The sequence below is a fragment of the Nomascus leucogenys genome, chromosome 5, assembly GCF_006542625.1.
Source record: "Nomascus leucogenys isolate Asia chromosome 5, Asia_NLE_v1, whole genome shotgun sequence".
In the NCBI taxonomy this organism is placed as follows: Eukaryota; Metazoa; Chordata; class Mammalia; order Primates; family Hylobatidae; genus Nomascus; species Nomascus leucogenys.
Genome location: NC_044385.1, coordinates 64,799,442 through 64,814,673, shown reverse-complemented (window position 1 = coordinate 64,814,673; position 15,232 = coordinate 64,799,442). Strand labels below are relative to the sequence as shown.

General features: G+C 49.9%; 1 protein-coding gene and 1 long non-coding RNA gene across 2 annotated transcripts; one reads left to right on the top strand and one right to left on the bottom strand.

Moving 5' to 3' along the window:
* Window positions 1-3: 3 nt before the first annotated feature.
* LOC100585215 (tubulin alpha-3 chain) lies at window positions 4-8,048 on the bottom strand. Its single transcript, XM_003279143.2, has 5 exons — window positions 7,969-8,048; window positions 5,535-5,757; window positions 4,458-4,606; window positions 3,137-3,817; window positions 4-386 (listed from the first exon to the last, which is right to left on the bottom strand). The coding sequence occupies exons 1-5, from the start codon at window positions 7,969-7,971 to the stop codon at window positions 90-92; spliced, it is 1,353 nt and encodes a 450-aa protein (XP_003279191.1). The 5' UTR covers window positions 7,972-8,048; the 3' UTR covers window positions 4-89.
* Window positions 8,049-8,257: 209 nt separating this feature from the next.
* On the top strand, window positions 8,258-14,168 carry LOC115835175. Its single transcript, XR_004030139.1, has 3 exons — window positions 8,258-8,366; window positions 11,416-11,533; window positions 13,763-14,168. It is a non-coding gene; the product is annotated as an uncharacterized LOC115835175 (long non-coding RNA).
* Window positions 14,169-15,232: the final 1,064 nt, after the last annotated feature.

The window sequence follows — 15,232 nt, the reverse complement described above, 5'->3', positions numbered from 1 at the left end:
GTCTTGGTTTTATACAGAACCTTTAATTGCAAAGAACTTGAAAGCAGCCATGCTGGGGGTGGCAATGGAGAACCCACCACACCCTCCCCTCAGTATTCTTCACCTTCTTCAGCCTCAGCTTCCACGGAATCCACGCCCACCTCTTCATAATCCTTCTCCAGAGCTGCCAGGTCCTCGCGGGCCTCGGAGAACTCCCCCTCCTCCATGCCTTCTCCCACGTACCAGTGCACAAAGGCCCGCTTGGCATACATGAGATCGAACTTATGGTCCAGGCGGGCCCAGGCCTCCGCAATGGCCGTGGTGTTGCTCAGCATGCACACGGCCCGCTGCACCTTGGCCAGGTCTCCCCCAGGGACCACTGTGGGGGGCTGGTAGTTAATGCCCACCTGCCAGAGAAGAGGAAGAAACAGTCCGTGAAGCTTATATCAAACCTAGAAATGGTGGTTAGTTTTCCTCGAACAGAAGACACCCTGTAGGTGAACAGGAGAATTCTCAGTTCACCCCACAAATGTCACTAAGCCCTTCTCTGTGCCAGGCAGGGTGACAGTTCCAGACAACATACGTTGCCCAGGCTGGCCTCAAACTCCTGGGCTCAATTGATCCACCCACCCCAGCCTCCCAAAGTGCTAGGATTACAGGCATGAGGCAGCATGCCCAGCATTTTTTTTTTTTTTTTTTTTTTTTTTTTAGAATAAGGTACTTTCTAGATTCTTGTGCCCCTTTCTTGGGTGGCAGAATTCATATGGAAAAGGTAGGTTGAAGTTAGAAATTTTATGGGCATTTTGGGGAATCTTGTAGGTGGTGTATATATTTTATTTTAACTTAGGCATTACTATAAACTGCTTCACTACATCCTTCACTCCACTGTCTCATGGAGGGCTTGATTTAAAAAAAGAATGAGTTTTTTGTGATGAAAACAGCAACAGGTGCAGTGGCTCACACCCATTATCCCAGCTGTTTGGGAGGCCAAGGCGGATTGCTTGAACTGAGTTTGAGACCAGCCTAAGAAGCATGGCAAGACCCTGTCTCTACCAAAAATACAAAAAAATTAGCTGGGCATGGTGTTGTGCACCTGTGGTCCCAGCTACTCAGGAGGCTGAGGTGGGAGGATCGCTTGAGCCTGGCAGGCAGAGGTTCCAATGAGCTGAGATCCCACCACTGCTTGGGTGACAGAGCAAGACCCTGTCTCAACAAAATAAAAAGGCAGGGCGCGGTGGCCCACGCCTGTAATCCCAGTACTTTGGGAGGCTGAGGCAGGTAGATATGAGGTCAGGAGATCAAGACCATCCTGGCTAACACGGTGAAACCCCATCTCTACTAAAAATACAAAAACAAAATTAGCCGGGCGCGGTGGCGTGCGCCTGTAGTCCCAGCTACTCAGGAGGCTGAGGTGGGAGAATGGCATGAACCCGGGAGGCGGAGCTTGCAGTGAGCCGAGGTCACACCACTGCACTCCAGCCTGGGCGACAGAGCGAGACTCCGTATCAAAACAAAAAACAAAAAAACCAGCAATGTCTTTATTTCTCTTCTGGGAATCCTAGTAATTTTGGCCTAGGTTTGCCTCAGACACAAAATCTGTCCCCACCTTCACTGACACAAAAGAAACCTTGCTGTCCTCTTTCAGCTTTATCAATAGTTGGTTACTAAATCTTGTGGCATTTCTCTGTTGGGCCTGCGCGTTCCTGTGCTGTGCTTTCCCTGCTGCCTCTGGCTCAGTCCCCCACCGCCTCTGTGGGGGGAGACCACTGAAGTTGGTTCTGACTGGGATTTCCTACTGTGGGTGTCTCTTCCTCTCCTTCAGGGGTTAGCACAGCTGCTGGACTAGCCACCTAATTTTGTAAGGTCTTGTCTGAACACAGCCAGCACACCCCTTCATTTGCAGATTGATTTTGCTATCCAACACAGAGTGGGGTAGGTGTGACAGAGGTCGTGTGACCTGTAAGGCCTAGAATTTGTATGATCTTGTCTTTTTTTTTTTTTTTTTTTTTGAGACAGAGTCTTGTGCTGTCACCCAGGCTGGAGTGCAGTGGGGTGATACCTTCTCACTGCAACCTCCACTTCCTGGGTCCCAGTGATTCTCCTGCCTCAGCCTCCTGAGTAGCTGGGATTACAGGCACCCGCCACCACACCTGGCTAATTTTTGTATTTTTAGTAGAGACAGGGTTTTGCCCTGTTGGCCAGGCTGGTGTCAAACTCCTGACCTCAGGTGATCCACCTGCCTTGGCCTCCCAAAATGCTGGATTACAGGCATGGGCCACCATGCCCATTCAATTTTTGTATTTTTAGTGGAGAGCTGTGATCACCACACTGCACTCCAGCCTGGGTGACAGAGTGGGATTCTGTCTCAAAAAAGTAAATAAACAGGATCGAGCACAGTGGCTCATGCCTGTAATCCCAGCATTTTGGGAGGCTAAGGCGAGCAGATCACTTAAGGCCAGGAATTTGAGACCAGCCTGGCCAACATGGTGAAATCCCTTTACTAAATACACAAAAATTAGCTGGGTGTGGTGGTGCATGTCTGTGGTCCCGGCTACTCGGGAGGCTGAGGTGAGAGAGTCATTTGAGCCTGGGAGGCAGAGGTTGCATTGTGCGGAGATCACACCATTGCACTCCAGCCTTCTCAACAACAACAACAAAAAAGTAAAGCTCATCACAGATATATAGTGTAATGACTCAGAAAGAGAGTTCAAAAGACATCATTGGGCCAGGTGCAGTGGCTCACGCCTCTGACCCCAGCACTTTGGGTGGCCGAGGTGGGTGGATCACCTGAGGTCAGGAGTTCAAGCCCAGCCTGGCCAACATGGCAAAACCCTGTTTCTACTAAAAACATAAAAATTAACAGGGGGTGGTGGTGGGTGCCTGTAATTCCAGCTACTTGGGAGGCTGATGGAGATTGTAGTGAGCTGAGATCACACCACTGCACTCCAGCCTGGGCGACAAAGCTAGACTCTAGCTCAAAAAAAAAAAAAAAAAGACATCACTGAATTATCACTCTGGTTCACTAATTTATGCCCATGCGCCTAGCCCATGGAACAGGGGTAGTCTCCTCAAAGGATGCAGGCCTTCAGGGGCAGCATTACTCTGTGTGTCTGTTGCTTGCTGAAAGGTACAAGTACTCCACATCACCCAGTCATACCTTAAATCCAGTCGGGCACCAATCCACAAACTGAATGGTGCGCTTGGTCTTGATGGTGGCGATGGCCGCGTTGACATCTTTTGGGACCACATCCCCCCTGTACAACATGCAGCAGGCCATGTACTTGCCATGGCGAGGGTCACACTTGACCATCTGATTGGCTGGCTCGAAGCAGGCATTGGTGATCTCAGCCACGGACAGCTGCTCGTGGTAGGCCTTCTCAGCTGAGATGACCGGGGCGTAGGTGACCAGGGGGAAGTGGATGCGGGGGTACGGTACTAGGTTGGTCTGGAATTCCGTCAAGTCCACATTCAGGGCCCCGTCAAATCTCAGGGACGCCGTGATGGAGGACACGATCTGCCCAATCAGGCGATTGAGGTTGGTGTACGTGGGACGCTCGATGTCCAGGTTGCGCCGACATATGTCATAGATGGCTTCATTGTCGACCATGAAGGCACAGTCAGAATGTTCCAGGGTCGTGTGGGTGGTCAGGATGGAGTTGTAGGGCTCCACCACGGCCGTGGAGACCTGGGGGGCTGGGTAAATGGCAAACTCTAGCTTGGACTTCTTGCCGTAATCCACTGAGAGCCGCTCCATGAGCAGAGATGCGAACCCAGAGCCAGTGCCGCCCCCAAAGCTGTGGAAGATGAGGAAGCCCTGTAGTCCTGTGCACAGATCCGCCTGAGAGAAACCAGACAACATGAACCAATGCCCGTGGAAGCCACGCCACCAACCTCCACCAAACCAGAGCCACTTCTCTGCCTCTGAAGACTTGATATGGATTCAAGTCATCCATAATAAACACACAGTACACTCTGAAGCAAAGAAAAGCAGACAAAGATCTACAGACAAATCACCATGCATACTTCAGACTAAGACCACTGCAGACTCAATAGGACTCAAGATGCTGGTCTAAGTTTTTTTTTTTTTTTTTTTTTTGAGATAAGAGTCTTACTCTGGTACCCAGGCTGGAGTGCAGTGGCATGAGCTCTGCTCAGTGCAGCCTCTGCCTCCTGGGCTCAAGCCATTCTCCTGCCTCAGCTTCCTGAGTAGCTGGGACTACAGGCAGGCACCACCACGCCTGACTAATTTGTGTATTTTTAGTAGAGACAGGGTTTCACCATGTTGGCCAGGCTGGTCTCAAACTCTTGACTTCAGGTGACTGCCCACCTTGGCCTACCAAAGTGTTGGGATTACAGGCGTGAACCACCAGACCCAGCCAAAGTGCTGGTCTAAGTTTTGACAAAATGACCTCCCCATCACAACCCAAGATCTATCCTCCTGTGCAGGACAATGGTCCCATGAAGCCTTCTTTTCTTACCAGTTTGCGGATCCGGTCCAGGACCAGGTCAATGATCTCCTTGCCGATGGTGTAATGGCCTCTGGCGTAATTATTGGCCGCATCTTCCTTCCCGGTGATCAGCTGCTCTGGGTGGAAGAGCTGCCTGTAGGTTCCTGTGCGCACTTCATCTACAAAAGAGATGGTATGTACTGTGAATCTTTAAGGCCTGTACTCACCAAGATGGACACATTCCAGGACTGTTCACTTCTACAGAGTACATGCTGTTCAAAGTACATGACCTACATGTTGTAGGTCAACAGCGGCAGTGTCTGGTAGAAAATGTCTCTGTGTGATAACCAAACTGCGATTTATGACTCTAGGAAGTGAAACTCAGCTTGCAGTATAAATGTTAGCACGACCAGTTCCAAGTGAAGGGAAATAAGCTCTAGCACCCCCACACAGGTAATTCTACAGGTCCATAATTCTTTCCTACATGTAGCTACATCAAAGGCTGTAAGTTAAAAACTCTTACAAACTGGGAAGTCACCAGGTCAGTGCGACTTCTGCAGGGCAGTCCCGTCAGGGCACCCTGTGTGGCCTGGGCCCCACAGGCTTTCAGGTGACACTGTCATCTCATGTGGGGCCACTGAAAGGGGCTGTCTCTTTGCAGCTCTTCTTGGAAGCTACCTTGGGCTTCTAATCTGGAGGAAACAAATGACTGTTCTGTACTTAACCTTCTATGCCTAAGATGCAGGTCAAGACTCTCTTGCACCAGCATAAGAGAGTGCACAGCATTCAGGAGGAAACCAATGCCCTTGTGCCCTGCAGGCAGGGCCACCTAAACAGGGCTGAGGCAGCCATGACAAAATCTCCCCACAGCCCATCTTACTGCTGGCAAAGCAGCTTTTCCCTGTAGGTCAGGTTTTCCTAAATTAGGAGCCGAGTCTCACAGACACTTTAATCACGAACCTTTCAGTTTATCTCTTAACACCATGGGCATATGCTTCTCTATCTCATACCTTCTGCAGGAGGATTCAAAGGAGCCCACATGGGGCCTTACCAATGATGCTCTCCCACCCTCCTAGGAAAGCTGCCATCCAGAGCCTGAGCACCTACCGACCACAGTGGGCTCCAGGTCCACAAACACTGCTCTGGGCACGTGCTTGCCAGCCCCAGTCTCACTGAAGAACGTGTTGAAGGAGTCGTCCCCGCCACCAATGGTTTTATCACTTGGCATCTGACCATCGGGCTGAATTCCATGTTCAAGGCAGTACAGTTCCCAGCAGGCATTGCCGATCTGGACACCAGCCTGCCCCACGTGGATAGAGATACACTCGCGCTGTGAACCAGAAGGTAAATGTAGACCCATTCATTTCAAGGTAACTTGAAGCTATATGGCATGCAAGATATTCTAATTTAATATTTGTATAGCGCTTCAGTATCTGGTGCTTTCACAATTGATATTTCCTAGGAGGGTTAGGTGACTGACCCCTTTATCCCTGTTAAAACTTACTTGCTCTAAATCATCCTAGCTACTAAGTTCCAGAGGTAGCCCTAGAACCTAATGTTTGCCACTACACAAAAGTTAGATTATTTAAAATTTGGAAGCCATGTAATGTCAATAATCAACTCCACATTATAGCCAGTCACAGTAATGCTCTGAAGAATACACAGCAGTTTTTGATTATGTCCTGATCAAAGGATAAGGTAATTGGGTTGGGTAAGGAAATAGACAGTCGGTCCCAGGTCACTGTAGTCCAAGCCCAGGTGTTCAGTATGTGTCCTCTCTCTGCCCGCCCTCCGCCCCCCAGATCTACCCTCCATCATTCACCACCTGCTCTGTGCTCCCAGAGGCTGACTCATGAGGACAGCATCAGAGGCCTTCCTTGTCCTCTGGCTTCATGCTGGTTAGGTCAATGACAGGCAGCAGCAGGAGACCAAGAGGCTGGAGGAGAGGGGCATCAGGGTACTCTTCCTTGGCCCCTTCCTGCTCAACTTTCTTGGATGATCCAATCCCTCCATCAAGACCACACTTTTGGCAGGTGGCCCTCTTCATAAAGTTACCCTCTCAATTTTTTGTAAGCACTCCCTCCCCTCCACCCCTTGAAGCCTAGGAGTATAATGGCTCCCAGATGTCATCAGTGCTGGGACACTGCACTGTCCTTTGGTGGTTTCTTTAAGCCCTGCCAAGCCGGGTGTGGTGGCTCATGCCTGTAATTACAGCACTTTGGGAGGCTGAGCTGAGATCGCTTGGGACCAGCTTGAGACCAGCCTGGGCAACTATGAAAAATTTTTTGTTTTTTTTTTTCTTTTGAAACAGAGTCTCACTGTCGCCCAGGCTGGAGTGCAGTGGCACAATCTCAGCTCACGGCAGCCTCTGCCTCCCGGGTTCAAGCAATTCTCTTACCTCAGCCTCCCAAGTAGCTGGGACTACAGGCCACTACGCCCAGCTAATTTTTTGTATTTTTAGTAGAGACGGGGTTTCACCGTGTTAGCCAGGATGGTCTTGATCTCCTGACCTTGTGATATGCCTGCCTCAGCCTCCCAAAGTGCTGGGATTACAGGCATGAGCCACAGCGCCCAGCCGAAAAATTTAAACATTAGCCAGGTGTGGCAGTGCACACCTGTAGTCCCAGCTACTCAGGAGGCTGAGGCAGGAGGACTGCTGGAGCCCAGGGGTTCAAGGCTGCAGGGAGCTGTGATCATGCAACTGTGCTCCAGCCTGGGCAACAGAGCTGTTATTGAGCCGTCTCAAAAAAAAAAAAAAAAAAAAGATACTTGACAAACCACGGCCACGGCTATTCAGACTTGGGACTTGGAAATCTATTCTTTATGTGAATGGTTGGTTTTTTTTTTTTTTTTTTTTTTTTTTTTTTTGAGGCCGGGTCTCTCTCTGTCGCACAAGCTGGAGTGCAGTGGCACCATCATGACTCACTGCGGCCTCCAAGTCCTGGGCTCAGCTGACCCTCCCACCTCAGCCTCCCGAGTAGCTGGAACCACAGATCCATGCCTCCACCCCGGGAATTTTTCTATTTTTAGTAGAGAAGGGCTTTCACCATATTGGCCAGGCTGGTGCGGAGCCCCTGACCTCAGAGGATTCCCCGCTTCCACCTACTGTCTGAGCTTTAATTCCTGATCTGACCAATGTCCACAGCCCCAGCCTGATGAGCAAGGCTCCTGCGGGTCCTCAGTGGTTTCCAGCAGGACAGAGACATTTGGAGACCGGAAAGCGGGAGCAGCGCCCTTCTGTCTTCAAGAGGCGACACCACTGTTTGCTCTCTGGGGGACAGGGCACGGTCAATGCTCCCTATCCACTGACTCAAGGCCGGCAGCTTAGTCTAAAACAAAAGCTGCCGTCCCTGCCCTGGAGCCCGCAGACCCAGTAGACGATCCCGTGTTCTCGTGTCCCACCCTGGGCCCCGCGTCCTTCTCTGGCCTCCTCTCTGCACCCCGGCCCGCAACAGCATCCCTCTGTCCAGCCACCTCAGGAGGCCAACTTCGTCCACCCTCCAGCCTGGGCGTCTGCGGGGTGGGAGTGACCTGGCCTTACCATGCTGAGCTCCTCCGCTGCCGCAGCCCAACGCTTCTACTTTACCTCAACCGCCGCTGCAGCTGTGCAAGCCCAACTACAGCCTCCCGCCGCCCGCTGTCTGGGATTGGCCTGCTGGTGCCAGGCCACCATTGGTCCAGAGCTCCTGGGAGGAGGGCCAAGGCTCGGGTCCTAGTTTCAATTGGCCGTTGTGCAACTCACGTAGTAGGGACTCCCTCTGATTGGATGCAGGATTGGCGGGAAGTCAGCGGGCTCAGACAGGGCCCTCTGATTGGATGCAGGACTGGCAGGAAGGCAGTGGGGTCAGAGGGCAGTGCGTGGGCTGAGACGTTTCCGGGGGTCTTCTGACTGGGGTTGGAGCATCTACTGCCTCTTTGTGGGTGGAGGAACATTGCTTTGTAAGTAAGCTCCCAGCCTTGCAGTGGCTTGACCACGAACTTGTGCAGCTGCCTCCTCCCCAGTTGCCCCAGGCCGGTTCCTCTGGAGGTGCCTTATTCAGATCTTTGCAAACACGGCCACCTTTGAGAGGCCTTTGCGGCATCCACCCAAGTCACAGCAGCACGGCAATCACCCCACCTTCCCACCCAGCACCCGGGAAGTGGCGGGATTCGATCACTTTTGTGATCTAAAAGGAAAAAGTGAGTGGGTTTCAGTGGCTCACGTCTGTAATCCCATCACTTTGGAGGCAGAGGCGGGCAGATCACCTGAAGTCAGGAGTTCGAGACCAACCTGGCCAACATGGTGAAATCCCGTCTCTACGAAAAATACAAAAACTATCCGGGTATGGTGGGTGCGCCTGTAATCCCAGCTTCTCGGGAGGCTGAGGCAGGGGAATTGCTTGAACCCGGGAGGTGGAGGTTTCAGTGAGCCGACATTGCACTGCAGCCTGGGCGAGACTCCGTCTTAAAAAAAAAAAAAAAAAAAAAGGAAGAAGCAGAGGTAAAATTAATATAAGTGGAGAGGTTGGGCCGGGCGCAGTGGCTCAGGCCTATAATTCCAGTGCTTTGGGGGGCCTCTGCCGGAGGATTGCTTGAGGTCAGGAGTTTGCAACCAGCCTGGGCAACGTGGTGAGACCCGTCCTGCCCCCGTTTCTACCAAAAATAAAAAATAAATAAAATTAGCTGGGCATGGTGATGGGTGCCTGTAATCCCAGCTACTTGGGAGGCTGAGGCACAAGAATCTCTTGAATCCGGGAGGTAGAGGTTGCAGTGAGCCGAGATTGTGTCACTGCACTCCAGCCTGGGTGACAGAGGGAGACTCCGTCTCAAAAAAAAAATACAGTTTATTTGGGTCAAGTTTGAGAACTGCAACCCTGGAGATAGAAGTTGCCTTGATATACACTCTAATTAGCAGCAATTGCAAATGGGTTTTTAAAGGAAAAGAAGGGGTAGTTTCTGAAGAATTTTACAAATAGAGACAGAGTCTTGTTGTGTTGCCCAGCCTGGTCTCGAAGTCCTGGCCTGAAGGGAGCCTCCCACCTTGGCTGGCCTGGCCAGAGGAATGTGTATTAAAATAACATAAGCTATTTATTGGCTCTGTGTTGCCTTTTGTATCACAAATTCTAGTAACAGGAAGATAAATCTAGTCAGGAACAAAATGCCTTTACACAGCTGCTGGGGCATGGGTATGAGGTGTGTGACTGAAGTCCCATATTCCTGTCTCTCTGGGCCTGATACATTCTGCACACCTCGCATAACTCAAAGTGCTTTAAACACTTCTCTTTTTTTTAGTGAGAGGGAGTGGGTTTACGGCCACCAGGAAAGGGGAAGGCACAGCCCTGTCCTGGGAAGAGCAGAGTAGGGACACAATACCCATTTTGGAGGAGTCTGGAACAGTCACCTGATTCTTCCTTGTTTATTTATTGTTTATTTATTTATTTATTTTTTGGACACTGGTTCTCACCATGTTGACCAAGCTGAACTCAAAACCCCTGGGCTCAAGTGATCCCCATGCCTCAGGCTTCCTTGTAGGCTGGGACTACGGGCATGTAATTCTTCCCAGTTTGATTCTTCCATTTCTAAAGATCATCTTAACAGTGTGTATTCAGTTCTGAGAAAAGGCCTGGAGGAGACATCCTGGCTTACCCCCAGCTCATCACCAGGATGCAGCACCCCATCATGGCATCTCCCTAGAGGGTGGCCAAGCAGGCCCTTAACTTGGCGTTCTGAGAGGAGAGCAGAGAAGAGAGAGGGAGCTCTCCCAGTGGGATGGGACTCATGAGGTCCAGGAGTTGAGACTTTTCTTTGGGCTTTGGGGACCTCTGAACAGTGCGATCAGGTCTGCCCTTAGAAGGATGTTTTGGCACAAGGAGGAGGGGCAGGGAGGGAGTTCTGTGGAGAGCCAGGGAAACCAGAGGAGGCCTCTGGCGCCCTGCCTCTTCTCCCCAGAAGGGTGAATCCTTCCATCTTAGTTGGCTCTAGATGCCCTAAAAAAATACCATCGACTGAGTAGCTTAAACAACAAAGTTTTATTTTCTCACAGTTCTGGAGGCTAAAAGTCCCAGAAGCCTCTTGTCCTGGCTTGCACACAGCCACCTTCTCACCATGTCCTCCCACAGGGTGGGGAAAGGCAGCACTCAAGCTCCCTGGTCTCTTATAAGGACACGAATCCTTTTGGATCAGGGCCCACCCTTATGACCTCACATTATCTTCATCATCATTTCCTTATAGGCCCTGTCCCCAAATACAGTCACATTGGGGATTGGAGCTTCAGTGTCTAATAATGGGGGCACACAGTTCAGTCCACAGCCCTCCCCTTCGTCAGGGCTCCAACCACATCATGCACAGAACTCAGCTGTAGCTCGTATCACCCGGTGCTCTTCAGTACAGTCACGTGTCCCTCAGAGGCTGGGATACGTTCTCGGAAAGCCATCATCAGGCAATTTCGCTGATGTGAGAACATCATAGAGTGTACTTAGACCAACCTAGATGGAGCAGCCTACTGCACACCTAGGCCACATGGTACAGCGTATTGCCGCTCAGCTACAGACCTATACAGTAAGGATTTGTGTATCTAAACGTAGAAAAGCTACATGAAAAATAATGGTATTATAATCTTATGGGGCCACTGTTGTATATGCTGTTTGCTGTTGTCTGAAACATCATTATATGCCACATGACTGCAATATTTATTTTTCTGACTATAAAAGTAATACACATTCCCAGTAGAGAGTGTGGAAAATTAACAACAAAATATTTATTCTACTGTAAATAACAAAAGAAAAATTGAGTCTTGGACGTGCCCATTTTTACTTTAAGTTATGATTCCATAACTGACTTGTAGTAAACAGTATTTCTCGCCCCTAAGTATTGCTGCCTTGTGTATTTTATTTAGTATACAGTACTAAAAAACAGTGTTGTCAATTATTAAATCCTTGCAGTAAGTCAGCTAACAAAGTTTACATATAGTCACTACACAGGAGCACAAATTATTTCCTCTTTTGCTCAGATTCAAACAGGCTTGAGTGGCAACTTGAGGACAAGGACACTTTGCCAAGATTTTACGCAGCAGCCGGTGGGGCCAGAGAGGCAGCATGGTGCGGCAGGAGAATGAAGACCTGCACAAGGTAGGTGGCTCGGTTCTGGGTGAGAAAGGCTTATGAGACTTTGCAGAGTTTTGTAAGGTTGAGTTCATACAGATGTTTAAAGACCTCCTTGGGACTCCTGCTCGTGGACTGTCCCTGCTGCATGCAGGACACCAGGGCCAAGCCTGGTTCTAGGGACCAGCTGGTTGCTGCATAGCTTGTGTCAGCTGGCTGAGCTTGGCTCCCAGTCATGGCTGCCTACTAGCGCCCTGCCTGCAGCAGACACCCACTTCACAATCATCTGCCATCTCCAGTTCAACCCCACAAAGTAAGCAGCAACTCCTCCACCCCTGCCAATTTTGAATGAGGAACGATGTCTGTGTTATCTGCAGTGACACGCTGTGCCTGACACCAGTGACTCCGCCTTCTCTCTCCACCATGCGCCTGCTCTTAGAAGGGGCATCTTTGTGATGACAGGGAGCTGCAAAAGAGACCGTTTGTTAAAATGCGGGTAATTCCCCCATAACTCCTTCATAAATTTGGTTTTTAGTAAGATATGTGAAACTTTATGTTCAAATGCCAGTATAGTAATAACACAAGTAGGTTCTGTTTTCTAAAATACATTCATTTATACACTTAAGTCCTTGGACCTATAGTCTGTGATCTGTCCTCTAAAATGTGCCAGATTGTAAACCCAAATTGCTTCTTAAGATCATCTGTGGTGTCATTCCCCTGCATGACTCGTCTGGGACTGCAGCGTGGGCTGGGTGGTGTCTCATTGCTTAATGTAGTTACAATAACTCTGAGCCGGGCAGAGAGGCCTGGGGAGGCCTTTCCTCCCTGTGGGGGAGCTGCCCTGTCAGCTTACTCCACGTCTCCTCACTTCCAGTCTTAGTCCAGCAGGTGTGACAGTGACTAAACAACCAGATTATTGACCAGATTGGCTGCAGGGAGGTCAGGGTCATCAGTGCAGCAAGTGGTAAGGTTGATGTCAGTGCAGCTGACCTCACAGTAAGTCCCACTGTGGCTCTCCACCCAGGGAGACTTTGATTTAAATCTTTTTCTTCTATTTTTTTTTTTTTTTGAGACGGAGTCTCACTCTGTCGCCCAGGCTGGAGTGCAGTGGCGCAATCTCGGCTCACTGCAAGCTCCGCCTCCCGGGTTCACACCATTCTCCTGCCTCAGCCTCTCCGAGTAGCTGGGACTACAGGCGCCCGCCACCACGCCCGGCTAAGTTTTTGTATTCTCAGTAGAGACGGGGTTTCATTGTGGTCTCGACCTCCTGACCTCGTGATCCGCCCGCCTCGGCCTCTCAAAGTGCTGGGATTACAAGCGTGAGCCACCGCACCCAGCCTAAATCTTTTTCTTCTTAATTTTCTCTTCTTTCTTTCTTTTTTATTTTTTTAAGAGGTCTCACCGTTGTGCCCAGGCACTGGTCTGAAACTCCTGGGCTCAAGTGAACCTCCCACCTCAACCCCCCAAAGTGCTGGGATTACAAGCATGACCCACCATGCCTGGCCCAATTTAAATCTTAAGTACTGTGTGTGTGTGTGTGTGTGTGTGTGTGTGTGTGTGTGTGTGTGTCTTTCTATTTCCGCTTATGTTTAAGTAACCAGATTGAGTGTCCAAATGCTTTATTCACCTTTGCAGTTGTGTAGATGCCATCAGGCAGAGGTTGGCGTTACAGAGCCAGCTGTCCTGCTGTAAGCTATTCCATGCAGTTGCAGGGTCTTGCTTGGTGTGGAGTTGGTGCTCGGCACCTGAGGCCAGGTGGTCTTCCCATTGAATGTTTGGCTGGGGTGAGGTGAGCACAGGGCTTTTTCCAAGCAGGGGATTTCTCCGATCTTTGTCTTTAATCTGTAACCAGCATTGGCTGTCACTTGTAACTGGTTTTTGGTTTTTTTTTTTAGGACGGAGTCTCAATCTGTCACCCAGGCTGGAGTGCAGTGGCGCGATCTCAGCTCACTGCAAGCTCCGCCTCCCAGGTTCACGCCATTCTCCTGCCTCAGCCTCTCTGAGTAGCTGGGACTACAGGCGCCCGCCACCACTCCCGGCTAATTTTTTTGAATTTTTAGTAGAGACAGGGTTTCACCGTGATCTCGATTTCCTGACCTCGTGATCCGCCCGCCTCGGCCTCCCAAAGTGCTGGGATTACAAGCGTGAGCCACTGTGCCCGGCCTCTTGTAACTCTTTAATATAGTGTAAGATTAAACCTTCCAGGCCTTTGTTAAGCAAACGTAAAACATCTATAATTGTGATTTTTTTTTTCAGCAATTGGTTGAAGCCTCAGAGTTATTGAAATCCCAGGCCAAAGAACTCAAAGATGCCCATCAGCAGCAAAAGCTGGCCCTGCAGGACTTCTTGGAGCTCGGTAAGCTGGTGGCAGAGCTCTGCTCCCAGAAGCAGAAGGTGTAAGACAAGGAGGAGGAGATGGAGGTGGCCATGCAGAAGGTCGACACGACGTGGCCGGAGATCTGAAGATCCAAGAAGCTCAGAAAGAGGAAGCTGTTTAGATGTTTCAACAATGGTATTGATTGGACTTTTTAAAATGTTTTATTATTATACTTTAAGTTCTGGGGTACATTGTATGACCTTAATAAAACATCTTTGAGGCCAGGCGTAGTGGCCCACGCCTGTAATCTCAGCACTTTGGGAGGCCGAGGTGGGCAGATCACGAGGTCAGGAGATCGAGACCATCCTGGCTAACACGGTGATGTTTAGTAACCCATCTCTACTAAAAATACAAAAAAAAATTAGCTGGGCCTGGTGGCAGGCACCTGTAGTCCCAGCTACATGGGAGGCTGAGGCAGGAGAATGGTGTGAACCCAGGAGGCAGAGCTCGCAGTGAGCCGAGATCACGCCACTGCACTCCAGCCTGGGTGACAGAGCGAGACTCCATCTCAAAAAAACAAAAAACAAAAAAAAAAACTTTGAAAACTTGAGGTGCATTATGTAAATTACTTTAAAATGGATCTTAAATTTTTGTGAAACCAAGTAAGTTCATCTGCTGAGCGTTTATTTTGTTCTCATCCCTCAATATCTATGTGTGAAATTATTAAAAGAGGTTCCGGTGGTACTAAGTTTTTAAAAATTCCCTTCTGGCTGGGCGCGGTGGTTCACGCCTGTGATCCTAGCACTTCGGGAGGCCGAGGCAGGCAGATAGCCAGAGCTCAGGAGTTCAAAACCAGCCTGGGAAACATGGTGAAACACCGTCTGTACTAAAAAATACAAAAAATTAGCCAGGCGTGGTGGCGGGTGCCTGTAGCCTCAGCTACTTGGGAGGCTGAGGCAGGAGAATGGCATGAACCCGGGAGGCAGAGCTCGCAGTGAGCCAAGATCGCTCCACTGCACTCCAGCCTGGGCAACAGAGCAAGACTCCGTCTCAAAAAAAAAAAAAAAAAAAGATTTCGGGGGACAATTGAGAAGACCTGATTGTATTTTGCAATGTAAGAAGGACATGAGATTTGTGGGGGGAGGGGCAAAGGCTGAATGATATTGTTTGGATATTTGTACCCACTGAAATCTCTTGTTGAAATGGAATTCCCAGTGCTGGAGGTGGGGCCTGGTGGGAGGTGTTTTGGTCATGGGGATAGATCCCTCATGGTTTGATGCTGTTCTAAGGCTAGTGAGCGAGTTCTCATGAGATCTGGTTGTTTATAAAGTGTGGCATCTCCCCTGCCACTCTTGCTCCCCCTTTGTCTGCTGCCATGATTGTAAGCTTGCCGAGGCCTCCCCAGAAGC